Source organism: Typopeltis vanoorti, chromosome 10 (assembly GCF_054136105.1).
Source record: "Typopeltis vanoorti isolate ZY-2024b chromosome 10, IOZ_Tvanoo_1.0, whole genome shotgun sequence".
Classification (NCBI taxonomy): domain Eukaryota; kingdom Metazoa; phylum Arthropoda; class Arachnida; order Uropygi; family Thelyphonidae; genus Typopeltis; species Typopeltis vanoorti.
In genome coordinates this window covers 112351640-112374138 of record NC_143558.1, presented here as the reverse complement: position 1 = coordinate 112374138, position 22499 = coordinate 112351640, and the positions used below count along the sequence as shown (strand labels likewise).

The window sequence follows — 22499 nt, the reverse complement described above, 5'->3', positions numbered from 1 at the left end:
GAATCTTGAGCCATCTCAAATATAGAAGAACACATAATACCAGATTAAATAATAATATGTTCAGTTTTGACAGCCCCTTTAACTGTAACAGGTTTGCTAAAAAACGGGCAAAATACTCTATACTTTCTCAGTCAATTCGAACAATATTTATTTGCAAAGGGGCAAATAAATTAATTTCGTGAGAAAATTAAGGAAGAGACTTTAGGGTATTTTGCAATAATTTTTTTTTAAATTTGTAAATAAACAATACTTTTGTTGTCTTATCTCCTTGTTCTGAATACTGACTTGCACGTAATTATATTTTCCTCGATATCTCTATCATTTCTGCATGAGTGAATTCATCAAATTTGTCGTCTGAATCTTCCAAAGAATAAAATGATATTATATTAACATATCATCAATAAATTAAGTGATTTCTGCCGCACTGTTCCTCCTACCTAGCTCCTTCGAGAATGAGAGGAACACAGTCTGGACGTAAATTATTATTCTAAGCAAAGTCATTCCAACCAAAGCTAAGTCGGTCTTTCAAGAGATTTACAGCTAAAGATGAATTAGTCTCAACACGGTGGTGGTGAAAAGATTTTTTTTACTCCAATAAAACAGACAAACCAGTCGGGGAACTTGCATGCTATTATCAGAGAGTACACACTCACTTCATAGCATTAATTCGTTCGGCGTGATCCTAAATTGCATATTAGTAGCCTCACTACATCAAGAGAGCATCTTGGATTATTTTATCCAGATTTATTCCACACGCAACTCATAGTTCCATTATGTTTTCATCCTTAGACATAAAAGGAGTAATAAAAATTTTGTTTAGAATTGAGAATTCTAAAATTCTAGTTAAAAAAATTTCATACATTTCATGAGACCTAGCATTATCTGAAAAGTACTAAATTTAAAAAAAAAGCAAAAAAGAGAGAGCTTTTTTTTCTGAAACAGGGTTAGTTAATTAAAATTTTCTTAATACATTTAGGAATGGTTTTATTATAAATAAAAGTGACGGTATCTTCACGCCTTATAGGCTCAGGGGACATTCGAGGAATGCAACTTTTTCATGGATGTTTACAACAGCGTACTACATTAGTTTGAGGTGTCAGCCTTGTAAATACGCAGTGTCAAAATATATACTTATTTCAGTGAATATTTTGATAATGAATAGAACTCACTGCAAACACATTCAATTTAAAAAAAAAAAAAAAAAAACCTACTGAATCTTTCCAGAATAATTTAATTGTGATAGAGACGTTAATGAATAAAGACGTTTTGACGCAGTTAACTTTTCAGCAATCATCCTCGTTTTGAAATTTATTGAAATCTCAGTGCTGAACGATGACATTTAGTGAGGGGCGGAACTTAAATAACAAAAGAAAAACAAATGATTCACGTTACCCGAAACAGTCAAGCTAAAGCGAAGCGGCATACATCTGTATACGAACAATATTTATTTGCGTAGGCAGAGAACAGCTAAGTGATTTTCTCGATCTAATGGCAAACTTCTACTAATGCAATGTCAGAGGTGCTATAACTCTTGATGATATACATCTTCCGTAACCTTTTTCGAGACCAAAAGATAAAGCTAGCATAAAATGACGGGCTAACTAATAGCATCTCTGCTCACAAATGTCCTTTCTGAAGAGACCATAATATTTAAAGGGGAAAAACATTAAACCCAGTGTAATATAATTCTTCGGCAATGACACATGCATCCATATAAATATCTGTGCATCTATAATTACTCACAATCCTTACATGAAAAAAATGAAAACAGAACATCAGATATAAATACATTCGACAAACTAAAATATACTTGGGATATGTGATGGCATCGTCATTTTATTTATATCACAAATCAAATTCCGAAATTTCTTCATGTATTTCAGCAGTTAAAATAACAAACTTCAGCGCATGTTAGTCAATCTAAAGTCCCACGAATCATGAAGTAGTCTCTTTCGGAATTTGAAATAACTTATCTGATGAAAGAGAACACAGGAGAAATAAATTGCAAAATTAAGTGATATTTAAAAAAATGTGGGAGAAAAAAAGAAAAGAAACTTATGAATATTGATAGACATTTTCTGAAAGGATGAATTTATGAGACGATGGTTAGGTTATATTTCCTATGGAAATACATATTTAAAACATGATTTCTTCATGAGGAGGAAATTTGAATTTTCGAAATGTTCTGTAACATTTTTAAAATGGCATTTTTATGGTTTTAAAATTCTTTAAAAGAGAACTCTTTAAATTATCGTTTATTTTTCACAGTCCTGAGAAAAATTTCTCCTATAGAAACATGAAGAAATTAATTCACATAGAAAAAATAAATTAATAAAATAATTGTCTTAAATGGAAGGAACTATTGGTGATCAACCGACAAAGTAGCTTGAGCGAATTCTTCAACAATAAAACAAATCACATCCATTTCAACAGTTTAGAGTCATTATGTGCATAACAAATTTAAATGAATGGTATTAGCTATTCATTTCAAGAAATCAAATAAGCAGCCATGAATTCCAGTTCATTAAACGCCACCCCTGGAATTTAAAAAAAAATGGAAGCAAACCAACAAACAGCTTTCGCTTCTAGAAGTTCTGGTAAACATAAAATCCCACATCATCACTATTTCATATACTGTATGGAGAGAGAGAGAGAGAGAGACTATCAAACATCGATGCTCGAGGAACTGTACGAATATACTAAAAAAATTGTCAGGACTCTGATAACTACAACAACTAGAAACGCAAACGAGATCAACTCGCTACGGCAGAGACTGGCAAACGAGAAGTCTCGGAGGAGGCTGAAGATATTCTGCCAGCCATTTGATAAAGCATATTTCATCGTTCGTTGTTTAGGCAGTCATTAGCTTTAAAACGCTAGATACATGGCAGGGCGTAATACACCGATGGATTAAAAAGAGGAACATTGGCATAGAATGGCACTGGAAATCATATATCAATTCCTAGTAGATGAGGAAGAAGTCAGTATAATTTATTATAATGATGTCAGTTCTAAACTGTCCTATGCCGTAGTGGAATGTGGCATCGCTAGGGGCTGTTAGAATTATTGCTTTTTAATGATTCTAATACTGAAAAAAAAATTAAAAACTATTCACAGTATCGTTGTTTTCAGTCGTATTTAGGCAGAGTCAATCTAAACTTGTAATGTACACAACAACATTCCAGTAAGGAGAAAAAATGAAAGAAAAATAAGCGATTGGAAACACAATTTCTGTAAAGCTTCCAACAGGTTATATTTCCTCCTTTTACACTTGTAAATAACTGATTGTACTTCATTACATAACACATTACCTAAAGAGTTCAATGACATTTAGAGTCTCAATGCAAACATCACATGAAAAATCCGATTTTATTCTTCTAAAATGCAAGAATCAACCTTTGAGATACGAATTGTGCTTCCAAAATGAACTATAATATTGACCAATGCAAGAAACATAGGCAAAGCCTGTATTTCATCAACTGTTTTAGATATGGTTTAGGTCATTTATGCTGAGGACAACATTTGAAAGCATAGTTGTTTCGAAACAAACTCAGAGAATGTCCAAGTGATTACCAGAAAGAAACTTTGATCGAGTGCATGTGACATGAAACAGTAGTATACACTGAGTGGCAAGTTTATTAGAGATAATCCTTGAGTTCACGATATTGTTCAATGGGAAATGAGACACTAAATCCATTGTCCAGAATGGAGCCAACAATGTTCTATTAGGCTGAACTATTCAGATCTTGCTTTACTGATAAGCTAAGGAGTGCCAGGAAAACATTTTACAGACTATTACACCACCGCCAGTGCCTCTCACTGTTCCAAACAAGCATGATGAGTTCCGCGGCTTCTTGTAGCTGTCACCATACCCATTATTTCAGTATTCACATGAATAACAGAAACTTGGAGTCATCACTCAATGTCACCTTTCTTCAATCTGCAGGTGTCAAATGCTACTCTTGCTGCATGAGTCTTAGAGTTATGTGTTTCATTTCGTTTGATGTCCAAAGAGTTGTATTTTCGATGGTCATCTATTGTTATATTTCGACTCAGAACATTGTACGATGCACGTGAATTCAGATAACTTCCTAGTTCTTTTTTATTTATTTTTTGCAAAATTTGGAGTCATTTTCACCACTGTGAAACATCGGTTGGATTCATCCGCCTCTAACATCGATCATCTGTTCCCGAGGATCATCTGCTTCCAATTATGCTCAACGCCACATTCCTGGCGTTGAGCATAGTTTGTAAACACTATTTTCGGTATAACTGAAAGCCGTCGCACTTGTCTAATCTAATAGAGTAACAGCATTCTTACTGGTCTGGCTGACTCACATTATCATCACCTATTCTAAGTCATTTAGCCCATTATCACGCACTTTAACGCAAATACTATCACATTTCGATAGCTGCGTGTTACTCGTAGATTTCATTCAACACGGCAGTTACCTCTTATATTTATGTGTGCACTGAGGAATGAAGTGCTAATATTTGGCGTAAATAAATATACAGGAGGTAAGGGCATGCAACACTGAAAATTTCGTTTCTTTTTCTTTTGATTCTGCGGATCAAACTTCTCTTTAACAGAACGGGATTGTTATATTTGCACTCAGTGCACCAGCGAATGGATGAATAAAACAATGAAATTTTTATATCTCTCACGCTAGTCATCTAATTGCACAGTTTCAGTTCTTTATATATGCGTTTAATGATGTTTTCAGTTTTCTGTTCAGAATTCATACATTTAGAACCAATCTCTCTCAGTTGTTACGGTTATTTTGAATTACGGTAGAAGCAACTAAGGCTTTAAGGCCAGCATATTATGTCTGATAATTGCGTGTGTTCTGATCGATTTGTCTGTTTTGTAAAATGAAAAAGCGCAGCTCATAAGAAATATGTGCATGCGTGAGCGCACATGCGCTCGTCGCGCGCGTGTGTGTGTGTGTGTGTGTGTGTGTGTGCGTGCGTGCGCGCGTGTGTGTTTTTGTGTGTGTGTGTGTGTTGCTTCCGTATAAAGCAAGCTAAAATTTAAAAATTAAATATACACGAAAAGCCAGGACCGAGTGTAATATAACTTACTCCGGCTTTCCAAGCCTAAAACATTTCCTTGGTATGTCTACGGTCCGTTAAGAGACCTTTGCCTGTCTTTGAGACTTCAAAAAAGGGATTTGTTGTTGTTTTTTTTTAATGGCAATCGCTACTAGTCTCTTTTTTGATAATCACCGCGACATATTCCAGAAGATGACATTTCGATGATACAAAAAACTGTCACACTTTCATAAGTATAAAGAAAACAGTCCGAAGGAATATAAAGCCGAGGTATAAGGCAAACAATTTGAATCATTAGTTTTGAAGAAGCATGCAGCAAACATTACAAAACATGAGAATTATTACAAGCCAAGTAACGAAAGGGCAAAACTAAACAGACATTAAAATTTTATGTAAAGTAAAACAAGAAAATATCAGATAATCAACGAGGTTGGCGATAGCATAACGAAAAAATTCAAGGAAACAAGCTAAATGCATGAAACCACGCACATACAACCTTTAAGCTTAATCAAAGGTGATTTCAGTAATGAAGTACGGAACATCTGAAAGAGCCTAAAGCTTTCAAAATGGGCGCAGAAAACATAGAAGCACTAAAATTAAGGAATACATTTTCAGTTCTAACCATAACCGTAAGATGCGTTAACAAATATAAGCAAATACCGTGACAAAAGCTAAAGTAGCTCTATGACTTTAAAATAGCAAGGAGAGCAAAAGTACACTTTGAATCTTTTGATAATGACAGGCACGGCATTATTTGAAAATTTTCGCTTTAGTTAAAGCCTCCCGAAAGAGTTCTATCCCTATTAGGACTATTGTTTTTTGTTTTTATCTCTAAAGACAACCGAACTACAATTTTATAAGCCACAAAATTCACATGATACATCACAAGAATTACATCATTGCAAAAGTAATCAATCAAAAAGACGAACACAAAATGCTATTTACTGTAACATGGTCGAAATATCGACAAACAACAATAATCAACAGACTGCCAAGCATCCCATTTAATGATTTGGTCAGGTCGTTTCTAATGTTAGGGAGCTCTCCCCCTTTCCAAAACATATCCATTAGATCTCATGGTTTTTCCTTAATATAGGACTTTTAGAAATTCTCTTTTTCAATATGTATTTTTTTTTTATTATGGGAACAGAGCAATCCTACTAAGTTCAAAGTTCATGGAGATTAAAAAATAAGAGAGAGAGAGAGAGAGAGAGAGAGAGAGAGAGAGAGGAGGATGCTAAATACTTAGTCAATGTAATTGTTTATTATTGATGCTCACAATTTTCTTGTGGAGTAACCGAAAAAAAAGAATGAAATTATTTATAGTGATAATTTCAAAAATAACAGAAAAAAGTAATAAATTTGTAATCATGTGAACACAAATAACGTCTTAGCAGACCATTTATTCTAGCTTGATAGGTACATCTTTGTATAATTTGCATGCAGAAGAAAGCAAATATTGCTTGAACTCAATGCAAGAATTGTCATCTCAGAATAATCCTTCATCTTTTCTGAAATTATTCCTTCATAGGATGGCTGCAAGGGAAACACTGAAAGCAAACTACAGTCAAAGCATTGGTTTGCTTTAATTTTTTTTTAAAATACATCGGTTTGATTATGATTATTTTATACTTTATTTTAATTTAAGATAAATGAAACAGTAAAAGTATTTTACACAAAACGTTCTAGTAAAATATTATTCTCAAAGAATTCTCCATAAATTATAATCATATTCATATGAAACACAACGTGGTCGATTTAATGCTTACTTCTTGCTGATCCTTCAGGAACTCAGTATTTGATAAAGGATTCTGATTAGTGATAATTGAATTATCCATCAAGCCGTTTCAGCAAATTAACTTTGACCATTGTTTACTGTCCATCTGAGAGATCCACAACAAACAGAATAAGTTTTCATTTTGAAAACTTATTCTGTTTCATTTCATCTACTTAAATTTCCCTAATTCTTTTATTAAAAAATCGAATTGCAAACTATTGGGTTATGATTTACGAGTTGATATTTATTAGTATTTTGAAAGAGGAAATATGAACAGTGAAATAATAAGATATCAAATATACTTACATGACAAAAACTAGTAGCCCTTGTGATCTAAACAGCCGTGGTCCAAAGGTGCACAAAACAGAACAAAATATTGAATTACTGAGTATTCCTCTCAATTAAAAGTATTATATGCAATAATTTCGAACAACTTCAAACAAATTGCAATGTTATTACATTTAGCTGGTAAAAAAAAAAGTTATTATTCTTTCTATGAGCGTGTCCGTATGCCCCAAACGATTTTGATTACTTTAAACTCATTTTGTAAACTTCTACTGTTTCACTTTCGACAATAAAAGACAGTTTAAATAAAATATGGTTTATGCCTGAAATCAGTTTGTTATATTTAGTGATATCCAAGAGTCGAGACGAAATGTTTTGTATTACCTCCGAACAAAAACTGACAAATATGAGAAATTTCTCTCATTTCTCTTGCTATCACTTATATTGTTGAACGAGAACAGTACATTTCTTGTAGAGTTTTCGGGCAGGAAAATATCATCTTTACATGAGATGATGGAGATAATTCAAGAAGGATTAGTTTGTTTGTTTCTTAATTTGTATCAGGAACAAAGCACAGATATATGCGTATTTAAATTATTTTAACATTTACTTAACTATATTATAGTTGCATCTAAATCGTCCGTTGGTGATCTTGCCAAATTTCCACCCGATAATATGCCCTTTAAGTTTAGACTTGGAAGAGAAAAAATAATTGAAATAATCTCGATAATTTACAGTTTTGTATAGTAGTTCACTTGCTTCACTTGCCTGTTATTCCAGCACATAATTTTTTTTTCAGAAGATGGTGGTTTAATATCCACGCCTGGTCGATAGAAAAGTGGATAGAAAAATCCACATCTTATTTGTTCAAAAAAAAAAAAATCTCTCTCTCTCTATATATATATCGATTCTATCAAAGTAATGGGAATCGGTTTAAACATAATGATCATCATTGGGATGGTAAAAGAAAAACAGATAAAACAAAACACGTGTAGTCAGAAAATAAACTCTTCTACCATCTTTTGGTGTACTTTATTAAATTTTGCACTTTCGTATCAAGCATATTCTCTACCAGATACTCGTGAAGTCACAGAAAGAGCTTTGTCCATCTACAATCTCATTTTTCGTAACTCCGTTCTTCATTTTACTTTTTTCTTATTATAACTATTCATTCATAACCATCCATAACAGTCCATTAGTCACATTTCTGTTGAGAGCATTGAAAAGCCATCATTCAAGAACATGAAACTGATGCTAAGTACTCTGCATTTTTACTCTTTTATGAAAGTTGTGCTGAACAAGCAATCAAAGTTTCTAGCATAATTCTTCAAGTCTTTAAAAGGTGATATCGGAAACTAATTCTAGTTTAGAAATATCTTGCAGTCAATTTAATTTGAGATTCGGATTGTTCGCCAGTTAAATTACTGGTGAAAGATTTACCATTTTTAATATCATATGCTCAAATAATCAAATTCCATCTTCACTTTAAATGGTATTAATTTTATCTTTTATTACTATAAATAAGCTTATCATACTATATCTTCTGCAAATTCATAATATTACTTTACTCCTGACCTACTAGGAACGCCAACCCAACCTATCTACTCCATGTTAATAGTTACATAATTGCGGTTTTCTAAAAATCTGCATAAAGAATAGAAAATGTTTAAAATAACATCTTAATCTCTTTCAGAGATTATATTTACTCCAACTTTTTCGCAAGGCGCTGCTACCTTAGTTTTTTATTCGCTATTTGAATAAAGGAATATCAATCACAAATTAAGGATGCACATATGTATGTATTTAGCTGAACGAAATGCTCAATTCTTATTCTTTTCTTCTAATTCAGAAAGTGTTACAATGACTAAAACACGAACATCATATTGAAGTAATGTGGCACATGTCATATTCTGCATTATGCAAAATATGACATGTGCCATATGTTTTCAATCATTAAACACATGACGAGATGTGATATATGTACAGTTTACTGTTATCATGACTGATTCAGAGTAAGTAAGTGCATTATGGTATATCGGATGACATTTAAAAATTCACTCCAACCTAAATAGCTGCTTCGATCCTTACAACACATAAGTTTCGGATATCCAAAGATAATACTTCTTATTAAAGAAGTATTATCTTTGGATATTTTTATATAAATAAATATATATATATATAAATTATAATATATAAATTATATATATATATATATAGTAATCAATGCGAATATTTATTTATTTATATTAAATAATAACCACGTAGGTACTTTGCAGAGGATTCTGCTAACTTGATCTGGTGTAAAGTCTAGGCATCTCTCTCTCTCTCTCTCTCTCTTTCTCTCTCTCGCTCTTCCATAGAATAACACAAAGTCTTATTTGTGTGGTGGACGGATGCTCTGTAGCGAACTTTCGGAATAACCACCGTAAGCAATTCCAAGGCTAAGATCCTTTATATACAGATTATTAACCAGCCATACGTAGCATGAATATACGTTTTTCTAAGTAATGGAAACCCGACTTACCTCCCGGACCTTTCTGTGCACTAATACTTTATGCCACTGATTATCATCGAATCGAACACGAGCAGGGCGAACAAGTTTCTCCAAAGAACCGGAGCCTAAGTTAACGGTAAGCACGATTCCTCCATCTCGCACAACAAGAGAGAGGTAGTCATCCCCGTCTCCTGTATAAAATAGCATTCCACTTGGCTGGCGGGTCTTAAAGAACAAGGAGATCTCATCACTGGAACTGATGATGGGTTCCGCCCCGAGAGATTTCAAGTCATAGAAAAGATATTCCGATCCGCGAAACGTCGCCTCGGATTGCTGTTTCTCTAGAGTGGGAGGAGAGAGAAAAGAAAGGACATAATTGTTTTATATACAGTGGATGGACTGAGATGCACACATTATACCGAGATCATCATATTGCACTAGCAATCAGGGAACGAAGTGAATTGGGCATAAAAATGTGAAAAGATTTCCAACTATTCTATTAAATCACCTTTTGCCTCAATTCCGACTGCAAGCCATTTCATATTTCGAACTACAGCTGGCGATTTCTTATTGTATTTTATTTTTATTCATTTTTTTTTTTGCTTAATCTTGCAACTAGTAAGTGTAGCACTTCACTTTACTCATCAATCTGAAGCTGTGACAGTGAAACATTTTAAAACGTTATAAAGAAAAAAATAGCACAACCAGTATAAGATTGTTGTTCAAAATCCACTAACAAAATACACTCCTTCCTAATTTCTGAACTACTTATAAGATTCCATAGGCTTATATTAAACTATAAGTCTTTATTAGATTAATATCATAATCAATCTTATAAGAACAATTAAGTTATTAATGAAATAATAATCTACAAGTTCAGCGAAACTTATTCAAAAAATGAAACTTAAATGCTAATATTAAAAGTATAATGAATAAAGAAAGAAGAAAGTAATTTTAATCTGAAAAATGAGACGATTTTTAGATTTTATTTTTCAAATTTAGTAAAGAAACACATCGCAATTTATAAATACTAAATTTGGACAGCAAGAAATTAACAGCCGATGGATATTAGGAACATCCTGGCCAGAACACATAAAAAGTACAATAAACATCACCATTATTTATAACATATTTCCGAATGAATAAAGACAAAAATCACGATTTAATAGTTTTTAAATAAGGTTATGATGTGGATGCTAGAAGAGTATTCACATTCATACTATCATGAATGTATCGCAAACAGCTCTACATCATTCATAGTCATACCATTATGTCTGTAGATGATATGCTTGTATCGCAAGCAGCAGCCATAGTTCAGTGTAAAGGCGTAAATCTTATCAGATATAATCCATATATAACAATAAACCAGTAAAGTGCATGTGTTTGGAATGCACTGCCCAGAGCGCCAAGTGCTGGTGTGTGTGGTGGTGAAGAAAACTGTATAATTGAAGAAATATTCCATATTGGTCCAAAATGCGTTTAGCAACACGACTTAATTCACTGCAGTTCTTATTCATTTAGACGACAGCAGATGATCTGACCGTTAATTTTCTAGACACGCACACATACACATGAGAAAAAACTGCACTTACAGTGAACAGACAAACATGGAAATTAGTCACCTGAATTTTGTGAACTTCTCCCAGGTATGAATCGTATTTCAAATATACCAAGCAAAAGGAATAACCAGAATGAGGAAAGGAAGTAGAAGTAGTGCAATTCTATAGAATTACTGTATGATCGGGACATTGCCAGATGTAGGAAATAACATAACGATTAAATGGATAATTTTCTGGTACACAACCAGCTGCTACTATAAGCAACATCTAATGGAACATCTTTTGTAGAGGAGCAAATTTCAAGTTTTATACTAGCAATCGTGCAAGTCCATATAGAAATAGTGCACTGGTTTTAGTATTAGCCAATGATATTACCACTGTGAAAAGAGCGATAGAATGAACACAAAAATTGGATATTTCCCCTTCTTGTAATTTACTTAAATTACCTTTCCCATATTACCATAAAGTTGCACTTGGGCGGACGTTTTTTTCCCATGAATTTCAAACACAAATAATTTCAGCTAACAATTTTACTTCAGAATAATCTGAAAAATCTTTCACCTCGCCCAGATTTATTAGATTTTTAGGTCCTAGACTGGTATTTTTTATGTACTTTATTTATCATAATTATAATGAAATATTTTATTTTGTAATACAAGCCATAATACATTGAAAGGCTTACTTTATATGAGTTACAGTTTCTAATATCCAAAGTCTTCTAATAATAACAGTAATGTTACACTTTCAAAAAACGAAAAACACACTACAACATACGGCAAAATAGGGAAACTGCTTTGATTTTGTTTTCATCCTATTCCGGGGAGGAAAAAGGTATTATTCAGTTTGGTTCATTTTTAGATGTATTATTTTGTGAAAAACCGTGACATGAATCGGAATCGTGACAGTAAGTAAAGCTTTCTACACATTATCGGTTATAATTAGCAAGACATAGAAGTGGTTTCCCCATTGACATCCTATAGAAAATTTATTACAATGACGTAGAATGAATAAGAATGCTGATTCATTTTTCCATAATCCTATAACTGAGAGATGCAATCTTGTTTTCATGGGTTAGTGTTTAGCATTCCTGAACAATACTTTTTTATGTGCACTCAATGTCAAGATAAACTGAGATGGTTTTGATAACTAAAGGTTATAATATTGGGTGATGTCCCTAATCAAGCGATCACTGCATAGAGAGGAGATTCAGACTCTAATTAATTTGTGGGAAGGATAAGAACAAAGATTGAGATTATAAGATTTTTAGAATGTCTTAGTAATTCAATTAACTTGAGTTTTTCACAAATAATGTTTATCTGAAAACTTTAATATGTATTAGAATTTACAAAAATAGAAAGAGGGATCTGATTTTATTAAATGTAACTGATTCATAAATTCAACTGTATCCCACACTGATGGTATAAATAATCAAGACCGTATAAGATAAGAATGGTATGAGATTTTGCTGATTGCAGCTAAAATTCAAAATGTGTGCGTGTAGTAATCATTACGTTTCTATCCTTGTTAGCGTATAGCTGGGATCGCATATGGAAGTTCACTTTTGCAAAGGAATATAAGGGAATCTTCAGCTCAATGTGCAAAGCTAACCTAGGAATAATTTAAATTCATGAGTCCTCGTAACTCATCGGTTTCTATGAAGTTCTTCCGTTGGAAGACCTGGGTTCGAATCCTGTGTAGGGCGCAAAGACCCTTTATTAGTGCTTTTCAATAGAAAGTGAATTAGCTGGTCTTATACGGCGGCAGAATTTTCCATTTCTTCAAATAGCAACCCCCCCCCACACACACACCATAAGAACACACGAAACTAACAGATATAGCAAACTTATAAAATAGGATATCAGAGTAATAATTAAGTTTCTATAGAGTCATACTGTTTGATCGCGACAAGACACTGAACTTAACGTGGTGAAGGTTGATGATGAATTCAATGGCAGAAATCTATGGTCTTTCAAAGCATTCTGAACCATGGGAACAAAATTAAAAAAAAAAACATTCTCTACTGAGCTGTCCCATCGTTAGTATGTGCAAAGGAATTAGAGGCCGTCAACAAATGGTTTTCTCATTGTTCCTCTGTTAACAGATATAGCGCGAGTTTTGATAAAATTCATTCACGAGCAGAACTTCATTTATTTCCTGAGCTGCAGAAATTTATGTACATTCCAACTTCTAGTATGTGGCATAAAGTTAATTGCCAATCGTTTCGAAATAATTGTGTATTTTGTCTAGTTTCTTTATTTTCTACGTTGATTGTTCTAGAGCGCAAATACCTTTCCACCGATATTGAAATCTCTCAATTGACAGAACTACTCCAGATGTATAAGTCTCAAAATAGCATTCCCATATGGCATTTTCAGTAAACCTTCTGTTTCGATAGACGCAATTTTATTTTGTACTTCTACTAGGTTCGAATCCAAGGAGGACAAAGAATCTTATCAGTGCTTTTTAAGAGAAAGTGAGTTGGTCTCATACGATAGTGTTAAATTTTTTCCTTCCAGAAAAGAGGGTTTGTCATCCCGCAACTAGGAACCAGATGGGGGGAACACATGCAGTTTACACACAAGATTGACCTCTTCATTCTAAAATTGTGGTTACGAAAGCTGATCTGAGCAGGTCCAGTAGTGGGTCTTAAGGACATTTACTGCGGATTGTAATAATAATGATAATAATTATTATTGTTGCTGTTATTGTTGTTAATTCAAAGTTAAAATAAGTTCTAATTCTGTAATTTCAAATTTCAAATTCCATTTGTGGTGCGTTAATAGTATTCCGAAACTAGTTAAATCTTAGTCATAAGTGTAAGAAAGAAAACCAGAGATTCTTAATCTGAAGATTCATTCCTTCAATTTGAAATAATTTCTTTTCCAAAAGGAAGGAAATTATTTCGGACTGAATGAATATCAATTAACTAAGAATTCCTATACATTCTTATTTTAAGACTACTCTTTTCGGCATCACGAAATAGCCACTCTTCTAATGCAATTTCAAGCTTATTTTTAGAAAATCGAAAGATCCCATCCAAACCTGCATGCATAGTCCATCAGTCATAATTTAGCATACATAGCATGATATGCTTTAGTAAAGAATAGCCGTCTTCTTCTTCTTCTTCTTTAGGATTTGCAAAGAGGATATAATGTCATGAAATTGATTCAAGAACCATTACGTCTGAACACCTGGAGAGTGCTCTTGTAGCTTGATGTGTTAATGCATCTGCATGCAAATGCTTGAAGTGGATCCACAGAAGAGCGATGCCATCGTGTGTTGATAAACGGAACATATACACGTTCATTCGATTTCGAATAAGACCGACGTGCTGTGAAAGACATGATAAAGCAGCCTTTAGCAGAGCATGACAAGAAATACAAATCACTCTACATTAGACTAGGAAAGGCAGATGCAGCATAACAAGACCTGCTTGGTTTGCAATTTCTGTTCCATTTGGCAATGCCCACGCATACATGAAATACTCTCTATCCTGTGCTCTTAGGTTCTTTTGGAAAAAAGAATAAAAAGCAGTAATAATTTTTCTCTTATGTATTGGCTATGGCTGTCTACGGATTTGGACTACTTTGTCCCTTCTTTGTCAATATGAGTGTTAACATGACATGTAAAGCATTAAAGTCGTGAAAATATTGACGCATCCGGAGACAAAAAACTGGATGATATCCAGTAATAACAAAGAATGGAGCTAAAAGAGAAGCACATGAATAGAAATCAGTAGAAGCAACAAATAAAAGAATCAACACTAGCCTAGTTATTCAAAGCAATTCGTTCACCTTTATCGTAAACACCATCGCTGTAAAGAGAGGACTGAATTATCACTTAAGTTCAAGTATTAGAAAATATGGGGATATATACACATAAACTTCTATTTATTCATAGAATCTGGTAATTCTCGGAAATTAATTTTTAAGTATTCCTTTTAATATGATAAAGTTCTGTATTGTAGGTTTTATTTTCTTTCTTTATAAAGTCCTTTCGAGACATTTTTAGCAAAAATACCAAAGCGAATTTCTCTGTCTCCTATATGTGTCATAATTGTCCAAGTTTCGTTACAACTGTGGTTAACAAAAAAGTGAGGGGACTAATAAACGAAAGAAATCATTAAGTTCTTTGATCAAACTCTCTCCTTATAGTTCGTTCGAATTTGGAATGAGTTGGAGTAAAATTCTCTCTCTCTCTCTCTCTCTCTCTCTGGATAACAGTAATTTCTCCACGTTTTTTTTTTAATTTACAACGTGAATAATAAAAACTTTCCGTCACTATAATACAAATGCTAAAATGAAATCGTACAAGCGAGATTTCTGATAGATTGTTTTGGGATCAACATAGTTTAATATTGCTCCAACGTTTGATAATATAATTCTGAAAAAAACATATGATAAATGGGTACACAGCATTTTTTCTTCTCATTTCCCATCGCGCACAGCCACTACAGTTTACCTCCAGTAATGATACTTACATCCATAATCATCTTTCTCAGAACCGCTTCTCTCTGTCTATCCTGATCATTTCCTGAGTGTTCTGCCACCTCCTGTCTGAGTGCTGAATTAACTAGTCATCTTGCAGCATAAAGATAATCTAGACATTTTCATTTGGATCGTCTCCAACTTCTGTACTGTACCCTGAGGTAGAGGTACAGCATCACACACACACACACACACACACACACACACACACACACACACACACACACACACACACACACACACACACACACACACACACACACACACACACACACACACACTTTCTCTCTCTCTCTCTCTCGCTATTCTTATAGTTTCCATCCGGAATTCTTTCTGCCAGTTTCTTAAACGCTGCAAGATGGAGAAGATTACACCTGAAAAATGACAGGTTATTCAGCAAAGGTGCGTGCTAGCTCTAATTTGTCTCTGTCCGCTGTTCCGAGAATAGTCTAAACTATCCCACGTATACTTTCCAATGGAGTTAGCATAACAGCAGTTTGTACCTTCGTCCAATAAGAAAGGCGTGTGCGAGGTCGTTAACCCCATCACAAGGCTCCCGGTATTGCTTAATCAGCTACTTAATGACACCAGAAAGGAACTCATATATACTTCTGCTTTCATTTTGTTATCAGAACTCTCAAATAAAGAAAATAAAACACGGACACACATACACACTATCTAGAGATTAGCAAAGACCTGAATAAAGTAAGTAGGTAAATTAAAGTGACCTGATTAAAAAAAAAATGGAAGAACAGTCGAATAAAAAGTTATCAGCTGAAAGATTGAAAGTGGGATGGCTGTCTGCTTTTTTGTAGGAAAATTTAAGACCTGATTACTGTTTATAATGTTCGGAATGATATTAGCAGCTATCATTAAGCTGTAATGCCTACTGTTCGTCCTGAGACAAAGCCACCTAAGTTTTAAATAATCATCTCAGAACACACCCAACTGGAAATTACTTCAATGGAAAGAATAAACTTATTTTTGGAGCGATTACCTTCCAGATGAATTCTATCTGACTCGAGCATCAATTAAGAAGGTGGGATAACATTTCACAACAAAGGACAGAAGTCAGACGTTTGGAAGAGTATGACTCGAAGAACGCTTTAAGTCATACTATGAGAAATTGTATAAACGAAGAGATTATCCTGGTGATAAGACTTATACATTAGCTATTTATAACTGTATTTTTATGGAAATTACCATGTAGACTGAAATAAAGCTAATTCATACTTCCAATATTTTGGCAAAGTCAAATTGCCATCATCAGGGAACAAAATATAATAAGATATGTGCACGTAGGCACCACACTAAGTAACGAAGCTGAAGCGTGTCAACTGAGCGTAGGCCTAAATTCCTAAATAGTGCCCTAGTGGGCTATATTGGGCGTACTTGGCTTTGGGGACTGAAGGAGGATGAGCGCCTCTCAAATTTGGGATAGTTTCATGCAACCAAGTTGGTTGAGGTTAGGATAGTTTCTTAAGGCAGAAGCAGATTCAAGGAAAAGTCCTTCGTATTTATATTTGCTGCGATGGAGTAGAGTGGTCTTCATCCAGCGTATTCAATGGAGGATGTCCAAAGCAGGGTCAGCAAGTCTTGACTGGCTGTACTGATGGAAACGGATATAATCCTTACGTTGAGCAATTCTGATGTTAGCTGTCCTGCCTGTTTGGCGATAGTAGGACAGTTTATAACTACAAGGGACCAGGTAAACACCTGGCAGGTCTAGGGACTGTGGTTGGTCTTAGGATAAGGGATGCTCTTTTTTAAAATGGTCTGTAAGTGGTATTTTTGTTAGTTTTTCAGATGTGCCTTGGATATATGGAATAGCAATAGAAATAGTGATAATGACAAGAAGAGATTATGCAGATAACTAATAAGTCGATGTTTTCATCTGCTGCATTCTTTAGTGCTTTTGTGCACATTTGCTATGTTAATGAATTAGCAAGAAATACTACCACCTATTTTTATGAAGGGGTTCATTGGGATGCTAAAGGATAGATTGATCATCTCCTATTGATGAAACAGCGTCTTTATTCTTTGCCGTTATGTTTTGCTGTAATTGCTAGAATAAATAAACGAAAAAGTTACTTCTTCACCGAGACGGTTTCTTATTTGCATTCACTGTAAAACTTGGGTCTGAAGTGTGACTACGAGTAGCATGCATGCATGGGGGAAAACGTGAACGAAACGAACGTATTCTCATTCTCATTCTCAGCATGAAAAACTGGTTTGAGGTGTCATTGCAAAGAAATATGATATACATTTAGAAACTAACGAGTCAAAGTATGTTTCTTTTGACTGTAAATGATCTGATTTTGTTAACGAAAGATCAGTCTGTTCTTATTTGTCATGTAAGTGCATCTATCAAAGTTTTATTACTCATTTTTTACATTTTTCGAACAGTATTGTTGGCAAATATAACGATAAATAGGATAGATCGAATTATCTCAAGCTTTCTATTGCTTCTTTCACTCACAAATCGTTTCTTTCTTGCTGTTCGTGATTTCTTCCACTTTTATTTAAAGCAATTCAAGTGAATGAATTTAATATTTCTTTCTCCGTGATTATTAATGCCAGAGCTGTGGTTATTTTGTAACATCCCACTTTCACACTCTAGTTGATCAAGAGAGCAGATGGAGGAAAAAAAAACAAATTCAACATGACTAATAAATCCAATGCATTCTTTGCATTTTTGCTTACTTATGTTTATTTCTTCTACCCGGTAACTTCTAATTCTTAATTCTGCTGTAATCATTATGAGGTAATATGCCAGCTTATCCTATTTAGGTCATAATGGGCTACTTGTATCTTTTCATGTCAATATTCATTTCCTACAGTACACATGCAAACAGCTCATTAGCAGCGTGTAATGTAGCCCTTCCCTCCTTTTACTAAATCAATCAAAAACGTATGTTAGGAATGAAGCCTAAAGTAAAATAATAGCTACTTTTGTAGCAAATAGTCTCTCTCTCTCTCTCTCTCTCTCTCTCTGTCTAAGATTTCAAGCACTGGATAAAAAATTCAGAGAAATCGATCGTATTACATATATTAACATACATATGAAGCTACACAGTTGCGAGTATGGTATGAGAAATATGGAAGGACTATTTTAGTAATTTTCTTATTGTATACTGCACTACTGAATGAGAAAATTTTATTTTGCGTATAAGCATGCGACTGCCAATACCGACCCTCTTGAATTCCCTGTGCATATTTCGGCGAGATATGGATCGGGAACAGCTTTCATTAAATTCATTAAATGCTTTGGTCAATCGCTGCACACAGGAAGTTGTGTGTATCCGTACAAGCCTCGAATGACGATGAACTCGTTCCAGACAGACTGTCTTTGGACTATAGTTAAGTCTCTTAGACAATCAACGTGAGTTATTTTTCAACTGATTCAACATCCGGGATATCTCAATTTTCGAAAACTACTCAGCTCTGCTGTTTTCAAAATCGTGGCTCCAGCCAGACAGGCATCCACAATAAGAACGTTATCAAACTCCGAAAGATCCTTTGTTTTTCACATTGTGATCAACTCTATTGACGATTACTGACCATCAGCATTCTTAAATAGTTGCCTAGAACACCTGGTGACACACCTTACCAAGTATTTTGCAAATATGCTGCGTAAGTGATGTTTGCGTACATCTGTATGAATATAAGCAAGATGTATGCGGTTGCTGTATGACAATCGATTATAACTGTAAAAGGGACGTGAAGAGCCTTTGAGAAGATGCGTTTATCGGTGATTGTCTGGCAAGGAGTTTAATAACAAATGACTGATACATTAATAATCCGATTGAGCTGTCTTAGTTTAAAGTTTAAACTGTTGCATATCAAATTTAGCTAATGATAACACAGAAGATAAATCCTTTCTCGCTAATCCATCCTTTGTTGACACATGAATAAACTAAATGCCATTTCAACAACATGTTCGAAATTAACAATCGTTAATTTGTGAGAAATAATCCAACCATATGACAACTTTTTGTAACAACTGATCAACTGTGAAATAACGGACCTACCGTCCAATAAACTGGACCAAAGTAATATCAGGACATTTATTCCACGAGGTTCCGATGGGACTCTACACACCCTACACGCATCCAACTCCGACTGTATACGATAAACTTCTGCAGTTCTATCAGCTTTGCTGAGGATGAGACGTTGTCTAGTACATCTTTTTACGCCATATTTCAAAGGCTCGATGGGATTGAGATCAACAACGTAAGAAGATCAATTCATTAAGTTCTTGTAGCTATTCCAGGACGCAGTGCTCTCTGCTATGGAGCAATATCCTGTTTGAAGCGCCTTTCACATGCAGGTTAAACATTCCAACCATTCATCCTGCATATGAAGCACACTTTAAACAGGATATTCTCACGCTCCACCACCCTACACTGTGAGATCAAACATGATGCATTCATGGCTTCGTGTTTATATCATCATATCTTGTCCTTCTGTGCACTTGAAATAAAAGAAAACGAGAATAGTCATTCCCAGCGATCTCTAATCCCCGTGTGTATAAAGATAATGTTCCTTCATTCATCTGTACTGTGGCTGCTTGTCTTAGACAAGTGTGATATCCCAAATGGTCTTCTGCCCGTATACCCAGTTCGGAACAAAATTCAATGAATGGTAGATTCAGACACACTTTTCCGCATGCCTTGATTGTACTGACTAATTTGCATGTCTATCGAATTTTACAATCATGTGAATTCTTCGTCTACCTCTGGCATATACACCCTATGTCCAAAAAGAAACCGAACTTTTCGAAAATAGAAGAAACTAGAAGCGCCACCTGTTGTATCTTTTTGTTGTCGAAAGCGGCAACCTTCATTAGTGTTGTCAAATGTTTATGAAATTTCTTTCATTAGAAGCTTAGTTATAGTGCCAAGAGTGACAGTGTGTTTTGACCAATGGTCGGTCGTCACGATATTCATGCCGTACGCGACGAATTATCGCTATCAATCGCTTCAAAACTTCGAGATAAAACTCATCATTGACCCTTTGGCCAGCCGGAACGAATTCGTTGTGGATAATCCGTTGGAATCGTAGAAACAAATCAGCATTGTCTTGACTTCCCCCCAAGCGACTTTTTTTCGGATGCCCCTCTTCTAGTGGTCTCCATTCAGCACTCTGGCGCGTTGTTTCGGGATCATACTCAAAACAGTACGTTTCATCTCCAGTAACGATCGTTTCAAGGAAGTTTGCGTCCTTACGAGCGATTTTAATGAGGTCCTTGCAGTGTTCAACTCGACACATATTTTGGTCGTCCGTCAACCTGTGGGGAAGAAATTGCTAATTCAATTTACGAAGGCCCAAACTCTGGGTCAAAATGTTGTGGACAGTTGATTTTGGAATCCCCAATTCATCTTCAATCAATCTCACGGACGATTTCGTGTTTTCTTTGATGAAATCATGCACTTTTTGGATGTTAACTTCTCTCAGTCCAGTTTTTGGACGGCCCGGGTTTTCGTCGTCCTCAAGCGTCTCACGACCACTTTGAAATCGCTTAAAGCACTCGTAAACTTGAGTACGGGATACGCATTCCTCACCGTAAGCATTTTGAAACATTTGATGCGTTTCGGTAAAACTGTTACCAAGTTTAACACAAAAGTCAATCGCATCTCTCTGTTTGAAACTCATTTTCCGATCATTCGTCAAAACACAGTGTCACTCTTGGCACTATAACTCGGCTTCTAATGAAAATGTCATAAACAGTTGACACAACACTAATGAAGGTTGCCGCTTTCGACAATAAAAGAGACACAACAAGTGGCTCCACTAGTTTCTTCTATTTTCGAAAAGTTCGGTTTCTTTTTGGACAGAGGGTGTATATATGTCTATGCACATGCCTGATGGTGACTTGATGTTTCTTATTTATCACACTGTTCTCTACAATACAACAGTGTGATAATCTGACATTGTTGCCTGCTAGGCTGGCCGGATTGGTTCCTGTATCCACTCTCCAACCTACAGGCTGCTGGTTCGAATTTCGTAGTGGGCATGGATGTTTGTGACTGTCTTTAGGTGGGAGATGAATTTCATCGCTCGGTGGTCTCACACCATCGCTTATTGGAGGCCTGGAAAAATTTGATAGAGAAGGGTTTCCGGACTATGTAAAAATAAGTAAAAAGTACAAAATATATAAAATTAAGAAAAAAATTGGGAAAAAGATCCTTACCCCCTCCTTTCGTCGTTGGGAGTAACATAAAAATACAGAAATGGTTGCATTATTCTCATAGGTAACCGTTTCTGAGATACTTGTTCATCTAGTTCTCGCTGTCCATTACTCAGTTCTCTCTCTCTCTCTCTCTCTCTCACACACACACACACACACACACACACACACACACACACACACACACACACACACACACACACACGCACGCGCGCACGCACGCACACATGCACACACATTAACGTAGATACTATCAGAAGCAATTTATTGTCTATTTGTAGTGTCGGCCATATCATTAGTCGCGTGATACTGGTAGATTCCATTAGAATGGACATTGCCTCTGAGTATAGTACATTATAATGATTTACATTAAGCAAACATAATCAAAATGAAAAACAAAATGAATTGCCTACATGACAACAAAATAATTTCTGGCTACTGTACATTTTGTATGAGGAATAAAAATAAAATATGTTGCGTTTTTTAATGTTGATCTCTCCCCCAAAAAGTTGTAATGTTGTGCCACTTTAGAGCTGTGGGTGAGATAAGTGTTACATAATAAGGAAACTATGCTCCAGAGATCAAACATGAAATTTCTGCAAAACATTCAGACATACATCCAACAAGCAAGTCGGTGGTCTCACACCAGGAAAGG

General features: G+C 34.9%; 1 protein-coding gene across 1 annotated transcript in view; it reads right to left on the bottom strand.

The window, feature by feature from the left end:
• The window catches only part of LOC150102708 (neurexin 1-like), a 144502-nt gene that overhangs the window by 60551 nt on the left and 61452 nt on the right, over positions 1-22499 (bottom strand). The window contains exons 2-3 of the mRNA XM_090398723.1: positions 9639-9949; positions 7136-7162 (exon numbers count right to left, since the gene is read on the bottom strand). Of these exons, the coding sequence (XP_090254849.1) occupies positions 7136-7162; positions 9639-9949 (338 nt within the window). The remainder of the gene's footprint in view (positions 1-7135; positions 7163-9638; positions 9950-22499) is intronic.